This window comes from Paramormyrops kingsleyae, chromosome 8 (genome assembly GCF_048594095.1).
Source record: "Paramormyrops kingsleyae isolate MSU_618 chromosome 8, PKINGS_0.4, whole genome shotgun sequence".
Classification (NCBI taxonomy): Eukaryota; Metazoa; Chordata; class Actinopteri; order Osteoglossiformes; family Mormyridae; genus Paramormyrops; species Paramormyrops kingsleyae.
Window position 1 is genome coordinate 8444922 of NC_132804.1, and position 18406 is coordinate 8463327.

At 44.8% G+C, this 18406-nt stretch overlaps 1 protein-coding gene across 5 annotated transcripts in view; it reads right to left on the reverse strand.

Moving 5' to 3' along the window:
• LOC111852041 (membrane-associated guanylate kinase, WW and PDZ domain-containing protein 3-like) overlaps nucleotides 1-18406 on the reverse strand; it is a 103126-nt gene that overhangs the window by 17479 nt on the left and 67241 nt on the right. For 4 of the 5 annotated variants that reach the window (XM_023827525.2, XM_023827523.2, XM_023827522.2 and 1 more), the window contains exons 3-11: nucleotides 18108-18227; nucleotides 13523-13729; nucleotides 12430-12598; nucleotides 11417-11496; nucleotides 10955-11012; nucleotides 10315-10395; nucleotides 9205-9317; nucleotides 3594-3785; nucleotides 1949-2536 (exon numbers count right to left, since the gene is read on the reverse strand). In XM_023827525.2, coding sequence (XP_023683293.2) covers nucleotides 1949-2536; nucleotides 3594-3785; nucleotides 9205-9317; nucleotides 10315-10395; nucleotides 10955-11012; nucleotides 11417-11496; nucleotides 12430-12598; nucleotides 13523-13729; nucleotides 18108-18227 — 1608 coding nt within the window. The remainder of the gene's footprint in view (nucleotides 1-1948; nucleotides 2537-3593; nucleotides 3786-9204; nucleotides 9318-10314; nucleotides 10396-10954; nucleotides 11013-11416; nucleotides 11497-12429; nucleotides 12599-13522; nucleotides 13730-18107; nucleotides 18228-18406) is intronic. The other variant, XM_023827524.2, reaches the window with a different exon arrangement.

An 18406-nucleotide genomic window follows, 5' to 3' on the forward strand; every position in this document is an offset into this window, starting at 1 on the left:
TTAGGAGAGCTGTGCGCTTAAGCCGGAGAAGGAGGAGACTGAGCAGGTCCATGGTAATGACTACTGCAGAGCCTGCAGTTAGCAAGCCTTAGTAATGCTACCGTACACATATATATAGATCCATATCACGTCGCCAGACCAGGCGGGTCAGAGAATCAAGAAGATTATGGGAGAGGGATATATCCTGAAAGCTATTCCTTTATATCCCATCTACTCTGACCGACAAACATTAGCAGATGCTTTTTTCCAAGACAACATGCACTTTTTTGAGAAAGCAGGGCCACACAGTCCCTGGAGCATTTGGGGGTTAAAGGCTTTGCTCAGAGGGCCCAACGGTGACATCACTCTGCCGACCCTGGGATCTGAACCAGTGACTTTCTGATTACAAGCGCAGCTTCCGAACCCACTGAGCCACAAAAGCTCCCCTGAATGCAGTTAAAAGCAAAAAAAAAATAAACACATTCTTCTGTGGCCCCCACGGGAGAATTTGCAGGCAGGGGTACAAGGTAGAGATTCAGTAGAACTGAGGAAGCGGGTTTATCCGCATGCGCTTAGCCGTGGAACCAGGCTAAAAACTACACCCACGAGCAAAGATTAAGGCCCCCGAAGACGACTTATCAGGCAACCTACATTTTTTATGTGTCCCATCTTCAGGCATGAATGAGAATAAATGAGAATGATCCTTCCACTTTACCGTCTTACAGTATATTTGCCCAGAACGATGCTGTTGATTCTATTAATATTTATAGATACAGAAATGTATAAATACTTCGGCAAGTGTCAAATTGAGGCAAAAAATGGAACTGAGGAGCAAAAAGGGAAAAATATGCGAGTGATGGGAGGGTGTAAGTCCAAGTGGGAGAACAAGGGGGGGTTCATTGTAGTTCACAATTCTGTATTATTTTTCACTTTATATAATGTGCTTCAAAGCTTTGGAAACAAACCTACTTTGGCGACGGAATCAGAGCAGGTTTGAAAATGAGGCAAAAGAGGAAAAGATGACAGAGACAGTGGTGAACGACACCTGCTGGTTTCCTGACCCGAATCCTGTAGCGCGTTAGCAAGTAGCACCACCTTCATGATTCTTCAGCCGAGAAGTGGTACAAGGCTCGGAGGCCGACTGTAACTCTGAGCTGGCCTGAAGACCTGAGTGTGCGGCTAAGCTCCTTAAAAGGAGGGAAAGTGCATCCTTTTGCTCGGCGAGTTCCACGTGCAACTCGCTTATGGTTCCAAGGAACTCCGCATGCCCAGCTGGGGTATGCTGACAGTGAAATCTGGCTGAAGAGTTTCCTCAGACTGATCTGGCAACAGATAGCTTTGAATATTTTCCGCATTTGCATTTAGTGCTGTGCCTTGTCGGCACAAGTCAGTCTCTCGAATGAGCAAATGGCGAATCGAGAAAAGTACTCATTTTGATTACCAAATTAATCTGTGGCAATGTGTTCTGCTTCCCCAAACGGCAACTGGCCAATCTTGCTCTTACCCTCTTCCAACCCTTCCTGCCATGTCAAAAAACTGCGCTTTATGAGATTGTGCCTGGATTAGTCAAACAAATGAGAAACCAGTTGGACAGATTTAACAAAGACTTAAAGGCGGCGACTGGTTTGAGTGATGAAACAGAGCCTCTGAATGTATTATCCAGGCAACAGCTTTTGAGACTACACAAGCCTCTACTATCGTTCAGGTGATTAGAACATAATGAGAACATTGACTAGCTGTCACCATAGGTGGTGCAATCTGAAATGCCTTCAGGAGCAGACCAATCCTTGTGTCCTTTAAGAGCCACCAAACAAGCAAACAATTAGGTAAAGATTAAAGTGGAGAAAATGGAGAGGGATGTCAGAGGATGCAGATCTACGTACATCTTTGACTCACATCTCACTGCACAAGCACGGTTCCTCTCATTGTCTCTACTAAGCTACTCAGACCAGCCCCTCAGCTCACCCACCTCCCCTCAGCACCAGGACGTTGACCTCACTGCCCACCGGCAGGTCCTTCAAGATGTCCACCACCTGGGCGTGGCTGAGCGTCTGCACGTTCTGCCGGTTGATCTCCTTGATGACGTCACCCTTCATCAGGCCACGGCACCACTGAGCGTCCAGTATCATCTTGACTTTTTGGCCCAGTGGGCAATCAGCGATGGCAAAGCCGAAACCTCCAGGACCCTTCACCAGGAGAACGTTCACCAGCTCGGGCTGCAGAAGGGACTGGTTGGGCCTTTCCGGGGCAGCAGGCAGGGCAGCCACCAGGGGTCTACCACTGGAGTCAGTGGTGAGGTAGTGGAGCTCCTGGGAAGAGGCTCTCAGGGCGTCGGCCTTCACGAGCAGCGGCTGCCCGTTGATGAGCGGCACGGCCGTCACCACCTCGGCACTCACTTCTGCGTCATCGTCGGCATCTGCGTCTTCTGGCAGCGGGTATCCCCGGCACAGCACCATGTCCACATACTGATTGACAGGGATGGACTGGAACATCTGCACCACCTCGGCATGGGTCTTCCCCAAGACGCACGTGCCGTTGATGTCCACGATGACGTCGCCTATGTGGGGAGGGCAGGGTGGTGGAGAAGACAGTAGGTGAGAATGTGGATGAGGAGCCAGAGATGAGACATAGAATGGTGGAACGTGGAAAGCGGCAGGAAGATGGAGATGAGAAAAAGTAGAAGAGAATTAAGGGTTTAAAGGGATGTCAAATACTATATCATCCCAAAATCCTATTGATTCCACTTGCCATAGTCGTATTCCATACACCTACAATGGCTTACTCCTTGCGTTGATCAATCCCTCCCTGCTTCTCGCTCTTTCTGTCCACGGCTCCCGGGGCAGATCAATGCCGTGAAGGCGGACGAGGCTGCTTTCTTAGCATCTTATATCATTGAGATTCCTGTTGAGATTCTCTGTACCAAAGCTGCAGCCCCGAGAGCCAGATCGATAATAGCGTGCTGAGATCAGACGGCACAGTCTCACAAAGACATGGGTGGCGGGTTCGCCCCACGTCCCGGGTGGGGGTCTTTAATGAACCTCGATCCACTGGAAGACTTCAGCTTGATGGGGATGCTCATTATACTGTGCACCCCTAATTCCAATGACAGCCTTACAGGATTAGTTACATGTTAATATGCAGCAGGAGCAGGACACAATTACGAAAAAAAACCTCTTTTCCAAGTTAAAACAATCTAGATGATTCAACATAAGCCCTGCAGCGTGCTGGCAGTTTTGAGGGGATGAGATAAGTTTGCTACAGCAAGGCTGTGGTCCGGCAGGTTTTAAATTTTAATTAGTAACACCTGAAACAGGGTGAGATGACTTGCTAAGAAAATTAAAGGTAATTTTAGGTTGCTGAGTGCAAGGCTAAAACCATGTGACTTGAGCCTTGAGACTTCTGCAGTGCTGTCGAGGGGCACAGAAGGGCAGAGGTGGAAAGTCGGGGTCCAGGAAGTACAAATCCAGACCAAGGTTTTGTTTCAACCAACCAGTTGAGTATAAAGAGTCACAGTTACAGAGTGTTCAACTGGGTGGTTGAAACAAAATCTTGGTCTGGATTTGTACTTCCAGGACTTGATGGGTTAGTGGAAACGGGGCACTGCCAACACGTACCGGAGGCGATGGTGTTGTCATGGGCAGCCGGCCCGTCGCTCAGGACGTTCTTGACCTGTAGGAACTCGTGGGGCCGGTCGCCACCGATGATGGTAAAGCCAAAGCCCTGGGCGCTCTTTCTGAGGGTCGTGCGGATGATCACCCCCTGCAGCTGGGAGGGGTCCAGCGTGAAGATACTCGAGCTGCCATCTTCTGTTAAATGATGTGGAAAAGAAGCAGAGATTGAGAGGGGAGGAGCCATCTTCGCCCAATGAATCATCCGGCTTCCTCTCCTTTGCCAGAGTCAGGAAACAAATTTGGAACCCGGCTTGGATGAGCCAAAGTGCTCCTGCCTTCAAAAGCTGCCTACTGCTTCACACAGGGGGGGGGGAGGGGGGTGGAGATGGGTAAAAAAGACAGCTGCAACAACGGTAATGACAGCCTGCCAAAAGGCTCAGCACAGCTCGGGACCGTCTGACAGAATCAAGTACTCGCTGAACGTTTCCGCTCACGGACTGTCTTTCAGTGCTGCCTCGAGATTCCTGTCACTTCCAGCTTAATGAAAATGGACATTTCCTTTGATTTCTGGCCACCATCTTTCCCAGAAATGAATCGCCGTTGCTCTTTTCAGTGAATCTGGAGCACTGACAGATTTGATTTCACGATATTTAAAAATCAGATGTTGTACTCTTGCCTGTCAAGCAAGCTTTGGAAGTATTATGAGAGTCTTGGGTGTAATTGTGGTTGAATCAAATTATTAAAACTAAAGGATGTTTTTCAGAGAAGTCAAGCTTGATCAGTTTTATGGGCATGATGGAAGACAGATTTCCAAATGAAGCAACCACTCGATGAAGCTGATGTGGACATTCACCAGCTAATCAAAAACCCTCTCCGAGGAAATCGCACACGGCACTTCATCCAGACACTCCACTGAAACCCTGAAGACAGAAAACATTTCCCAGTGCCCTGATCATGCGGCGTGTCAAAGCTGGTTGGAACATACCTCATCTGATTGCAAATCAGTTTGCAAACCTCTTTGCAAATCAGAGCAAAAGGGTCAATTATTTTTGTTAGATTGCAACGGCGAAAAAGAAAGTTTATTGGGTTTCCTCTTTCAGTATTGATGGGGACAAGGCAGGGAAAGGGATCCAGACAAACACCGACTGCAAAGAAAAATATAACCAATGAAGGATTAGTATGGGTCCAACTGCAGTTCTAAGATGTAGGGTCGCCCAGAGGAATCTCTGGAGAGCTTGGGGGGTGGATGTTCACATGCAAGGTCTGTAGGTCCATCTTTAAAAAAAAATGTCTTGATTTCTTCCTATTTACATTTGAGAAAGTCTGTGACTGGCAGGAATTTACTCAGCCTGGGGTGGCAGGCTTGTGATTGGGAGAGCCAGGCCCCCCCTATTCCGGGCCTGGATGGGAACCCCCTGAGATGACCATACTCCTTAACCCCTTCATATTTCATAGTCTACTCTCACTGTTGCTAACCTCCTGAGACATGACAGACCCTGTATTTCTTGGTATGTTTTCAGCCTCCGGGACCTACTAAACTGCCAACGCTTGGGGAGTTGAAGGGCAGATCAGCCCCGGTTATGGGCCTGATTCAGATCTCACCATGAGTTTTTATGACTCACATGACTCTTGATTCATTACTGCGGCCTGCCAGACTATACACGATCGCCCCCTTCCCTTCGCTGGTGATCAGTCACCCTGATGAAGGACTGAGTTAGTGGCTGCATAACGGAGAATGCCGAGGGAGTCTGGGCATAGATTCAGAGACTCAACGTGTGTTGGCTGCCTTATCCTGCAGTCTCTGGCGAGCTGGTCTTCAGTTATCATCTTCACGTACGGGGAAAAATATGCTGCATCTTCAATAATATATCTTTAAAGTCTCATATTAATAGGATGTTTGGTATCTGAAAGCATACATAGTGTTTTGCGGATGTGGCAGTGGGTATGTGGGATTTTATCCAGAACTACAGCTAGACTCCAATTAATAGAGGACTCCGTTGTCTGCCATGTCCTGTCAGTGGCTGGAAAACGGGGATGACAGTGAGCTTCCCAGCACACAGGAAAGCTTAGGTGCCTTAGTGATACTACAGGATAAATACTTTGGGGTGATGGGGGTTGGGGTTGCGCCTCGATCAGCTAGGCACAGATCTCGTGGCAGGCAGACATACCCAACTCAACATTGGCACACTGTGCCTCGAGGCTGGGGCATTCTGGAGCGAAATGGGAAATCAAGTTCAGCACAGAAAAAAAAAAAACAATATTTATCTCTATTTCCTCTAGCGATCTAAGCAGGAGTACTGATTCCTTATACAGTTAAAAAAAATTCCCTGACACAATGGGGAAGGAGTGCAGACACACACACACCCACACAGACACACACACACACACACACAGACACACGCACACCCACACACAGACACAGACACACGCACACACCTACACATATGCGCACACACACACACAAACACACCCAAACATATGCAAGCACGCACATGCACACATACACACACACCCACACACACGTGCACACACACACACACCCACACACACGTGCACACATACGCACACACCTACACATATAGCTAAACACTCAGCTGGCTCTGACAAACCATTTCACACCAGAATTTTTTCCTCCATTATTTATTTATTTATTTGATTAATTTGCACACCCAACTAAGCAGTTGTTTGACGTAAACAGCAGCTCAGTGAATCACAAACCTCAGAGGCAGTCAGCTTTTCAAACCTCAAGATGAAGATCATTCATAATTCAGATTATTTACAGACTAGCATTTCATCTCCCTCCCGCACAAAACCCCCAACTGTGTAACCTGCCAGGCTTTGACCTTCCTTCACACTGTACGCCTTCTGACCGCTTGCAGTGACCGCTCCAAGTGACCGCTTGCAGTGACGCCCGCCACCTCGAGCACTGCACAGACTGCTCCCCTGGACACATAAAGAATGCTGCCTACATGCTGAGACATGATTTCAGCACATCTGTCTTGTGTCCATCACAGGGGCATCAGAAATATCGGGGATGGGGGGGGGGGGCGTGCAGACCCTCCCCCCACCGTGGATAAAATAACTAAAAGTGTGTCCCTTATCTTTTGTTGTTAATCTATGCATTACTAAGGCCAATTTGCTACACAGGCAGAGCGCAAGGATAAAACATACAAGAAGACTGCAATCCTGTAAGACAAAATCATTTTATCATATGGATCAGTTATTTTTTTAGTTTTGTTTGTAGTAAAACTCTACACAGTGTTAGTGTTAAAGTTAGCGTGTTAAATGATGAAACCTTTATTATTCTAAAATCCTTTCACTGTGTGACTGTTGCATGTGCGCCCATTATGATCTTATGATATACATTGCACACCCCGCACACTGTCAAACTTATCCTGTAGTATCACTAAGGCACTGGTCCATCCATCCACACACCCACCCGCTTATCCTGGTTAGCACCACAGTGTAATATTTCTCATCTATTTCACTTACAGTACTGCATGAGGTTAATTAAGGCATCATTAGTGCTTGTATCAAAATGCACAAAAATCCGCACGTCAACAAAGCTGGCTTGATGAAGTGTACTTGGGGGGGGGGGGATTCTTCCATTAGTATCACATTTGATTATGTCTTGCGACTTTTTCCTCATGACAACATGGGTTTGGGTTCTCAGTTGCATTGTTTGTGTTTCGGCAACATTGCGGAAGGAGACAGCATAGGATGGCATCGTTGTTTACATTCCTGATTCTCAAAACTAGAGCACATGCAAGAGATGCTGTACCCCCCCCCCCCCCCCCCCCCCGAGATGAACAAGAGACAGAGGGGTGAACAGACTGGCGGCAGAAGGTGGGGGGGTGAAACTGGGCTCACCTGAGCTACTGGGAAGCTAAGTGCAGGATTGGCAGATTACTGACCAGGAGTGTGTAAATTTGCAGTGTGTGTGTGTGTGTGGGTCATGTGTATATAACAAATGTCCCCAAAATGTAATAAAAACCTGTTATTCTGACCTTTTGGGGACATTTTGTTTTGGTCCCAGGTCAGGTTGAGGAACATGCGCTGGTACGGCATGTCGGTGCACCCACCACACAATGAAACATCTCTGGATCCCGGTTGGCGACCCCCCAGGCCGACACGTGGTCCAGTCCCGCCCTCTTGAAATACCCATCTATCTGCCGCAGCCAGGTGTTACGTGGGCGTCCCCTCGGCCTGGTCCAGCCGCTTCGGTCCTCAGCAGTGAGGATCCTGTGAGCCGGATCACCCTCAGGGAAACGCGCCACATGGCCGTAGTGCCGTAACTGACACTCCCTCACAATGCAGGTAATGTGCCTCATTCGGGACTCCCTGAGCTACCGCTCGCTCTACACAGTCAGACCAGCGCTCCCCACAAGGGAAAACCAAATTTTATAAAAGTCTGTGAATGCAATTAGAAAACTAACATTATTTATGGTTAAGATTAGGGCTGGGTAGGGGTTAAGGTTATCATTGTTGGGATTAGGGTTTTTCTCATAGAAATGAATGGACGGTCCCCACAAACATATATAATAACAGACATGTATGTGTGTGTGTGTGTGTGTACACATAGCTCTGTATGAGTCACATGTGCATGCAAACAGCACTATACATAACAGTACATGGAATAGGATGGAAAAACTCATTTAGAAAAGCAATCGAATCAGTGAGGTCATATTCTCCCCGGAATGAATTTCACCCTCGGATTCAATGGTTTCTAATGGTAATTAAAAATGACATCCATGATGAAGTGAAAGCAGTATTTTTTTTTTTTTTGGTAAAGACACAGTTGACGTCTATCTCCTCATTAGCGCACCTCTTACAGTACGTATTCGCCCGCAATCAGGTGCCAGACAGTATGCTGAAACGCCCCTCCCCCACCTCGCCTCCGGCCATATGCTGCAGAATCAGTGGGGATGCCCTGGTCAGTGCTGCCATGACAACCGCATCATCGCCTAGAAATAACACTGATGGCAGACAGGAGCCTCTTCCTTTGCCAATCAAAACTTTTTTGCGATCCTAACAAAACTCAAAGTTTTGAGTCATTAACTACCAAGTTTTTGTTTGGCCTCTAGACAATTTTACGATTATTTATCCATCACTCTTTCATACTTTTCATGCATTACAGCAGTGTTTCCCAATCTGGTCCCCGGGGAACCACAGCCGGGCCACATTTTTGCTCCCTCCCAACTCCCTACAAGACAGTCCACATTTTTGCTCCCTCCCAGCTCTCGGACTGTCTGTGGGTCCCCAAGGACTGGACTGAGAAACACTGCAGTACTGCAGTCATGATGAGAAAGGACATTGTCCCAGGAAGGATAGGGCAAGGAGACAGCAGTCCATCAAGTCCATCACAGATCACACTGATATACTCCCATACTACTGGCAATTTAGAAAGACCAATCCAACGCTATAGGTCTCCGGAACATGCAAAATCCACTTCCACTTCCTTTAGCAGTTTATATCAGTATTGTTTAACTGTTTTTACCCAGCTACAAAGTTTTTTTTAAGTCTTTTTAAAAATTAGGGTTCATCTTCAGTCAGATAACAGGATCTGCAACAATGGGATCACTATCATGCAAATGTACACTGAGAAGACTACAACCTGCTGGCAGTGGCGCACCCTGCTGGTGGGGGGAAGCAGCGCAGGCTTCTTGTCTCAATTTCTTCTTGGCCTCCAGGACTGGGTTCTCAAACTGGGTTTTCTGGTTAATGTGGCTATAACAGTAAGAAGTATTGGAGAGATTTCAGAGAGCTGATTATACACACACACAAATACACACCATCGAGATTTTTTTATTGACTCTTGAATTAGAGCAATCTATGATGTCTAATCTAAACTCAGAACTAGGTGAAGCAGGAGACACTGGGAACGACCAGAAACCAGTCAGGCAGAAGGCAGAAGTGACTTTCTAATGCCAGAGATGACTGTTAACTTATCCGACATTTTCTCGTGAATCGTAGGATGATATCAAGTGACCTTCAAAGGGAATGGGGAACATTAAGTGCAGGTGTGAAGTGCACTGCTAGGACAGTTCATATCAGGTCCTAGAAGCAGGACTGAAGTCCCACAAAGCAAGGAAGAAGCCCTTCATTAATGAGAAACAGGGAAGAACCAGGCTGCAGTTTGCAAAAAATATATATATATAATTCACGGACATCCATGAATTGAGAAATGAGTGAAACAACAAATTGTGCTGTAGTCTCTTAATTTTTTCTGCGGCTGTATACAGCTACATGAGAAAAACTGGTCTTCTTCCATTAATGAAAAACTGAAAATGAAACAACGTGTTGTAGAATCAGAGACAAAAATTCAGCATTCACATGACTAGTTGTGTTACATACCTGTTTTTGAGGAAGCATAACTAAAGAACGAGGCAGGGACAGTATGGTGGTCCTTTGCAGTCAAATTAAAGTTAAGCTCATTAAAATTTTACTCATTAAAAACAACTGTGATGAGTGATTCCTCATCCTTAGGAACTAATGAGATCAGTTAGTGATCTATGAGCCTGACCTACCATGTGTAGTTTAGCAATTAGCAGCTGTTAGCACCCATTAGCCACTGTTAGCACCAGTTAGTAGCCATTAGCACTTATTAGCAGTTTTTAGTTCCCTTTAACAACCACGAGCATTTATCTTTTTGCCCCTGTTGTGCAGATACGCTTATGGTGCTTTTCCACTGGCGTACGGGAACCACGCCGTTCCCAAGCCGTACCATGAAGAGACACTAGTTACTGCACTGTTCCAGCTCACTTCTATTTTCCACTGTAGAAGGGTTGGCTCAGTAAGAGCATTACTGTGTTTGGAGAGAGACAGTGATGTAAAAATGAAGCGACGTTTGTTTACTCTTCACAGAGTGTGTATCATGATTTATTATGTGTTCATTTCCAATAGCACGTCTGTGAGAATTGTTGTGTTATGTTAGCAGAATTTGTATTAGCTTGCATAAATTTTCATTACGAATCGATTCCATTCAGCCGTTTCTATAGTACTTTTTCAAGTAGGTCGGAAATTTTCGAGTTATCAGGAATACATCGATATGTCACGCTGTGATATTACCAATAATGAATAATATATAGAATATGCACTTTTTTCTTTCATATAATCCATGTATATATTGAAGCAGATCAATGGTATCTCCGTGAATTTTGACCAATCAGGTAGTGGTGATGCAACCAGCATGGCTTAGTCACGCCTTTGACCCTGCTGGTAAGCAAGGTAATGTTGGCGCGGTAATGGGTCGGGTACGACTCGTATAATTTACAATGGAAAATCGTCAATTTGAGCTTCAGCTCGGGTCTTGGTGGCAGTGAAAAGCGCCATTAGAGGCTTTGGGATGATGCAATAGGACTCACTCTACATAGTAGGTTCCATACTGTGGATCGTCAATTTCCTCCCAACCATATGGAAGCTCTGCGGAGAACAGAAGAAGATACTGAGGCAAATAAGTGGTGTTTGAGCAGAAAAAAAAAATCACTTGTGTCCCAGAAATGGATTCCAGTCCCATATGTTTTAGGAGACATGGAGCCAAATGTTCACGTTCTGACATGAACAGAGAATATGTTTAAAAGCATGTTTGGTATATAACTACTGCATTAATTTATGTAAGAAAAAAAATGTGTGAATTACTCATGGTTTTAAAGTCAGCTGTGGTGGAAAGTGTAATAAACATTACAGCTTGGCGAGCATGTTGTGTTCTGACAGAGACCAAAGAGCTTCTCATGCAGAGCAAGGACTCCATACTGTGTTACAGAAGGAACACAGTGCCTCTAATGTGCCTGTCAGTGGCTGCTAACACTGGCGTGCTGATATATCACCTCCATCCTCACACTTCTCGGGGGGCTTGGCCTTCTTGGCCAGTCGGGGGTCCAGCCAGGTGGTGGTCTTGGTGTTGTGGCTGGGGGGGAAACATGATGAGACATGGCTTACAAGTGAGAAAGCCAGCAGGCAGGGCACGACCCCCACCATCCACCTGTGTTACCCGTCCCTAGGGTTCGCCACCTGGATCGTTTAGGTCCCTGCTCCCAACTAGATAAGAAAACATTTACACACTATTTTCAGTAGCCAGCTGCCACAAGGGTAATGCAGTATCCAAAAAAATCCCTTTTAATTTGCTTTGTGAATGAAGTGCAATATCATTTGGATACCAATGGTAATACACTTATTGCAATCACTGTTATGTCCTGGGAATACGAGACTGCTCCCTTCTCCTCTGTTTATCACTAACTACTTCCTGCAGAGTGATTTTAAGCATGGAGGAGTCTTACTCAAAGATTCATGGATTGTATTTGATGGGAGGCTGCCAGGGCAAGCCTCAGTGACCCAAAGTTAGAATCCTCGGGGAAGCACTGTACGCCCCTTGAACAGTGACAGGAGGTTCCACCTGACTGACTTGGATAAATTGACACCTTTTACCACAAATGCATAGATATTGGATATGTTGTACTAAAATCTTATGTTTATCACTATAGATAATTTAATCAAGCAGAATAATAAGGAACTGTACAAATGAAGAGATTAGCAAATATGCAATACAGGAGATTTTGAAGGTAGCAGATGAATGTACAATAGGGCACACAGAGTGTAATAGAACTGTACAATGCAGGGGATGTTCGACATAGCGGACGTAGGGTGAAACGACTGTATAAATCAGGGGATGTACGACATAAAAGACATAGGATGTGGTAACTGAACCATGCAGTGGATCTTTGACATAGATGACGTAGGATATAATGACCGTATAATTCAGCAGATTACTGCAAAGGAGACATAGGATGACTGAACAATGCAGTGGTAAACCTTATATTCCACCCTCCATCTCTTGACTCACTCGATGAAGTAAACCATGCCCGTATCTGTGTAGGCCATCTCCCAGTTTTTGGGGAGAGGTTCCAAGCTGTCGTCTCTGGACAGGGAGTTCCAAGAGCGGAGGTCTGTCCTGCTGCTGGGTTGGCTGTAATCGGGCACCCTCTTCCTCCAGTCAGCTCCTTCTTGGTGATCTAAGATATGCAGACATTCAGTTTTAGAAGAGAAGCCAGAACATGTGGAGCTAGCTGTGTAAAATACTAAGTAGCGGTAAACCGACTGAACAGCCAGCGGAAAAAAAACGGCTGATTTTCAAGCATTTTATGGCAATCGGTATCATCCAATTAATCAGACAACATGGCCGATATAGAGATGGCTGCGCGTGGGTGATGACTGATGCACAGCCGTGTGAAACACTCCCTTCGTCAGTGTTGTAATGTGGTTTATCAGCACCCACAGTAGTGAACCTGCGCAACAACCAAAGGTAAGAGTTCAAAAATTCCTGCAGTTTACGAAATATCGCTACAAAACGAGAACGATCTAAGTTTTTTTAACATCGTTTCGTTACTTTGGCTATAAATTGAATCATGAAACGACAAAGTGATAGCCCCAAATGTGGTCAAATTATTGTTTTTATTTTCTATTATTTTTAAATTGCTGCATATCGTTGTTTAAAGTGTGATTAATATTTAAAATATTATTGTTTTTGTATGTTATTCATGTTAAATCAATATTTAAAGTTAAGAAGTTGTCTTAGTCATTTGTTATTTTTCTACATACGAAAACCAACCTAATATCGGTCATCGGCTCCACCCACCCCTCAAAAAAACAGCATCAGCATCAGCCACTGAAAAACCCATATTGGTCAACCTCTAATATTAACATCTCCTATAACCATGAGTAGCAATACTCAAAAGAATTAGATCATCCAGAGTGTCCTTCAAGTAGCTCATATATATGATATGAAAGTATATTATACATTGTACTCATTATACTTTGGCAAGGCTAGACCTGAATTTGGACTGAGAAGATGAAGAGAGAAGGATGAACTTCATCTTCCCTGGCTTTTAAACACCTGCAGCACCCAGGATCAGCGGGAAACATGAGGGTCCACCCACCTGCAAGGCCGTTTAGCATGGATGGCCGCTCATCCTCGTCCTCCTCCTCTGGGGCGGTGCTGTCCTTGCGCTCCATCTTGCTGACAGAGGTGGTGCGTTTCCTTTGAACGTCGCCACCGAAGTCCTCTTCAAACAGAACCTGATCCACTAAGTCGGGCTGTGTAGAGCCTGCTTCAGCTGGGGGCTTTGGGGTGCCGTAATAATTGCCTGAAAAAAAAAACACAGCAGCCCCCTTTGATGCTCGTCATCCACTACGTTTCCAAGATTCGACATGAGTTTCTGAACTGGTGCTATACAAAGAAACGTGCCAAAAGGAAAATCTCAACATCGAACTCATTCACAACATCCATGCCTAAGTATGTCAGGATCAGTTCCTGCCGTGTCCTCTCGGTCATTTCCCTACTTGGCCAGCAGGTGTCACTGGCCATCCCATTCCTGGTGTTTGAGTGTTTGATTGTTAATGACCCATACCTGATCCTTCTTAGTCCTAGCCATAGTGTTTGGTTTATTGCCACCGTTACCTGTGTGTGTGTGTGTGTGTGTGTGTGTGTGTGTGTGTGTGTGTGTGTGTATATATATAGAAAGACAGCCGTCCATTTAAATGTACAATACACTTGTACAATAATCTTGTAATTTTTTCATATAATGCACATTATTTTTCTCTATATTAAATTTACCTCCAGTATGTGAGCCTCGTACAGTATCACGAGGAGGAGTTAATTCACAGTCAATTGTGCCAGTTCTGCTCATTTTTAATAGTAGGTGGTGAAAAAAAAATCACCAACGTTATATTCCTTCAGTGCAACAAGACCCTTGAACCTAATTATACTCACAGATGGTTTCTCTGTCTTGATTTGTTATTGTGATGAAAAAATGGTTTGTTACCTACAAATAAACGTGAAATGTTTGTACAGCCTGCTAACAGTGAAATGCTTAGTTGGATGAATGTGTCCGGAACGCAAGGAAAGGAGTGAATCCTTTAATGAATGCCAGCTTTGCAAATACTCCATTCGTTCTAACACACATTGAATGTAATTACAGTCTTTGGGTCATCGTTTCTGAGAAGCCTAATTAAACAGGAGGAAAAGGCTCCATTTGGGGATTCATATTTTCACACCAATTAATTAAAGCAAAGACCCAGCTTCTTTTTTGCCTGCAGAAGCTGTCGAGTTGCCTTAGTCTTCTGAGAGACCTTTGGTCTTTGAGTTGAATCTTCGGTTTTAAGAAGAAGCCAGCATGTTATTTTAAAGGAGAGACTTTAGGGACATTCCCAAAGGCAGCATCTTCAAAATTTCTTGTTTTTCTACCGATTCATTATCTGAAGTGGCCACATTTTTACACTTCCTGATCGCAGGTGACTTCACTCTGCAGGGAACTCTCCCACGAGTGGCAACCTTCATGTGTGAGATGCCTTGACCCAGGTCCCAGCATGTTAACACCTGTCCAACTGCGCGGAAACATGAACTGTCTCCATTTATAACCAGCTGTGAAAAATTAAAAAATATTGTTCAGATGATGAAGCTTCTCAGAAACAGAAGGTGTCCTCACCCTCAAAGACGTGAATAAATGAGTTAATTAATGAAAATAAATAAGGTGGTTGCTAATCATCATTAAAGCTTCCCACAGAGCCAAAGGCTTGCATTAGCCTCTATTCCTACATACTATATGGTCCAATCAGAAGTGTGGGCGGATACATAAAGCAGAACACCCTCCTAGAAATCAAAAACCCCTTGGTACCCCCCCACCCCTTGATGGCACTACAGATTACTCCCCCTGCTGTGCATGTTAGTGCTTTTTATTTCTGTGTTGATGCTGTTCTTGTCATTCTATCCCCACCGACAGCTTCATTAGCCTATTGCAGGTGCAGCAGTCAAGATAAAAGACTCATGCGACTCTTTAATTTGCGCCTGTCCCCGGCCACAGGTGACATTTAACAGTATTGCTAATGCGTGATTAATTACGCGCAGACAGTCGGCTCGCGGCCCATGACGAATGTACATTAGCGCCACGGAGAGGAACAGAACAAGGCTCGTCAGAGTGGGCTTCGTTATGTTGTTTGTCACTTTAATCTTCGAGAAATCAATGCGGCGTCGGAATTCTGAAATTGGCTTAGCATCCATCCCCCAGTGTTGTCACATATGCTAGCAGCTATGCGATGACTCTACTCATACTGTAAATGCATGATCTGACTGGTTTCTCATAGGTGCTCACACACATGCATACACACACAGGTTTGTAATTATATCTTTGTGGGGACTCTCCATTCATTTCTATGGGGAAAACTCTAATCCCAACATGATGACGTTAACCTCTACCCAGCAAAGACCCAGCTTCTTTTTTGCCTGCAGAAGCTGTCGAGTTGCCTTAGTCTTTTGAGAGACCTTTGGTCTTTGAGTTGAAGTCTAACCTTACCCATAAAAACACCTATACTGAACTGTACTCACAAAGTAGGGCCAGCCTGCCCTATAGGCGACAATTTGGTTAGGGGAACACAAAAAAGCGAGCGAAAAAAAATTTGATTAGATATTTATAAATATAAATTAGATATTTACACTAGTTTTAATATTTCAGCACTTTTCCTTGTGAAACAGTCGTGAACTAGCTAGTTTTCAGCAAGATTCCCTGTGATACTGAAATGTTTTTTAATATAAATGAATGGACGAAATTAATTTTCTGCTGCTCTTGGGGCACACGAGGGCTCAGTAGAATCTCACCTAGGGTGCCAGGACACCAAGAGCCGGCCCTGTTACAGAGAGACGATCACAACACTCCTGGAGTGACATGATACATCAGTCTGCATAACATCTCACATTACTATGGCAATTGATCAGCAGTCCTGTTCCTGTATATACGTCATGTAATAAAGCTCATCGCACCCGGATTGGATTGGCTGCCTTGTCAGGGTTTAAACGTGGTCAGCTGACTGGATATGACAGCCCTTCTTTGAGTGTTATGCCTGAGCCTAGGGCGAGCTATTTGCTTGATAGATGCCATTTTCTGTTTGTCATTCTGTGTTAGTTATACATGAGACTGCTTTGTATAATTGGGCAGTGGTTAGCGTAGCACGCTAGGGAACTGTGCCCATGTGTGGAAAATTGTAGTTTCAGCTCCCATAGCAGTTGAGTAATCATATCGCTGCTGAGCCCTAGAGCTCGGCTCTTAACCCCGACCGCTATCTGGTCCCAAGGTCTCCTCACATGTTCACTGCTTTGGACCAAAATGCCTGTTAAATTAAATAATATAAATATTCTTGTTTTCTAAATGAGAAAACTCAGGGACTAAAGATCACCTAGTTACAGCAGCATGATGCTACCGCTCTCAGATTTCTGCTGGATCTCACAAGACATGTCAGATCAGTCTATGGATCTTGGCCTTTATCTGCTGTATTGGGGCTTTCTAAGGTATGGTTGAGTTGTTCATGGTTGTGATTAGGTTTTCCGTAGTCGTGGTAGGGTCTTTCTTGGTTGTGATTAGGCATTTCTTTGCTGTGAACATTTCTTGACTGTGACTGGGTATTTCTTGGTTTTGATTAGGCCTTTCTTGCCCATGACTGGGTCCTTCTTAGTTGTGATTGGGTTTTCTTGCCTGTGATTAGATTTTTCTTGGCTGTAATTGGGTTTTTCCTCCGTTATGGTCTGTTAAACCTTCCTGACCCTTAAAGAGTCTGAGTACCAGAGATATTTAAAATGTATGGAGAGGTTATCTGAGATGTTTCATCTGGGCCAAGGATGTTACAGTATCCATTGGGTCCATTCTTAACAGAGAGATGTGAACTATAAAAGGATTGAGGATTGTCAATGTGCATAACTAATCTAGTGTGGTTCCCTCTTTACAGATACTTTGCTAGAAAAGTCTTCAGCTACCTCTGACTGAAACAGTAACAGAAATAGGGCAGACATGTGACAGGGTCTTGGAACCGCTCACCTCTGCTACAGGACCAGTAACATTTGTCCGATCCAATTCAGAATCATTCTGACACTGCTCTTAGTAATGGTTTTAAGAACAAAGCAGAGTAGTACTTTCCTGGCTCAAGTGAGGAAGAGACGTTAAAAGCCAAGAAGAGGTACATGATGAGAAAACATCATTTTTAAAGATTTTCATAGAATAGATGTTTTTGGATGTAGATCCTGCTGTTCCCTGAACGCATTATGTATATTTAATTACCAAATATAAGGGAACAAATACACTCCCACTCTCCCACCGCCTAAGGAAGGAACACACAGCTATTACTGCGGCTCGATTATCTTGTCTCGATGAGAGATTGTGTAATTTCCTTCTGAACAACAGAAAACAAGTTATCGTTCTGGTACAATATTCCTCTTTCTGTTGTGTCTCTTAACCAGCACCACTAGCCCTGAGTTGAAATCCTCAACACTAAAGGACCTGGACTCTCTCGTCCATTCAAATGGCAGATTATTAATAATCTGTGTCTCAGATATGACGAACAACTGGTTTAATGGGTTCATCAACACAAACACAATCTTTGCTACAGTTTCAAGAGGAAAATATGGGGGTCAAGGACTGGGAAAGAGTGAACCTGAACGTAGGAGGCTGTCCAGAAAATGTTAGCAAAAATGGGCCATACCATCATAGGTGCCACTCTCTAGAAGAAGTCCGCTATCCTCTAGGACGTGGAACTCTCCTACACTGATGAAGTTGTAGTCTACTCCAGGCACTTCCCCATCTCTTGGCTGTCTTGTGGTACCTGTTAATCAAACACAGAGGTGTGGAAATCAGGAGCCAGTCATGTTGAGCTGAGGGCAGACCAGAGGCTGGAATGTCAAACCTGACCTTCACAGACCCAAAATATAGGCCTTCATGTGGGACTTAATGATTGCAGCTTCAAATCCATAAAGGCCTTACTGCTACACTCTTGAGCTGGTA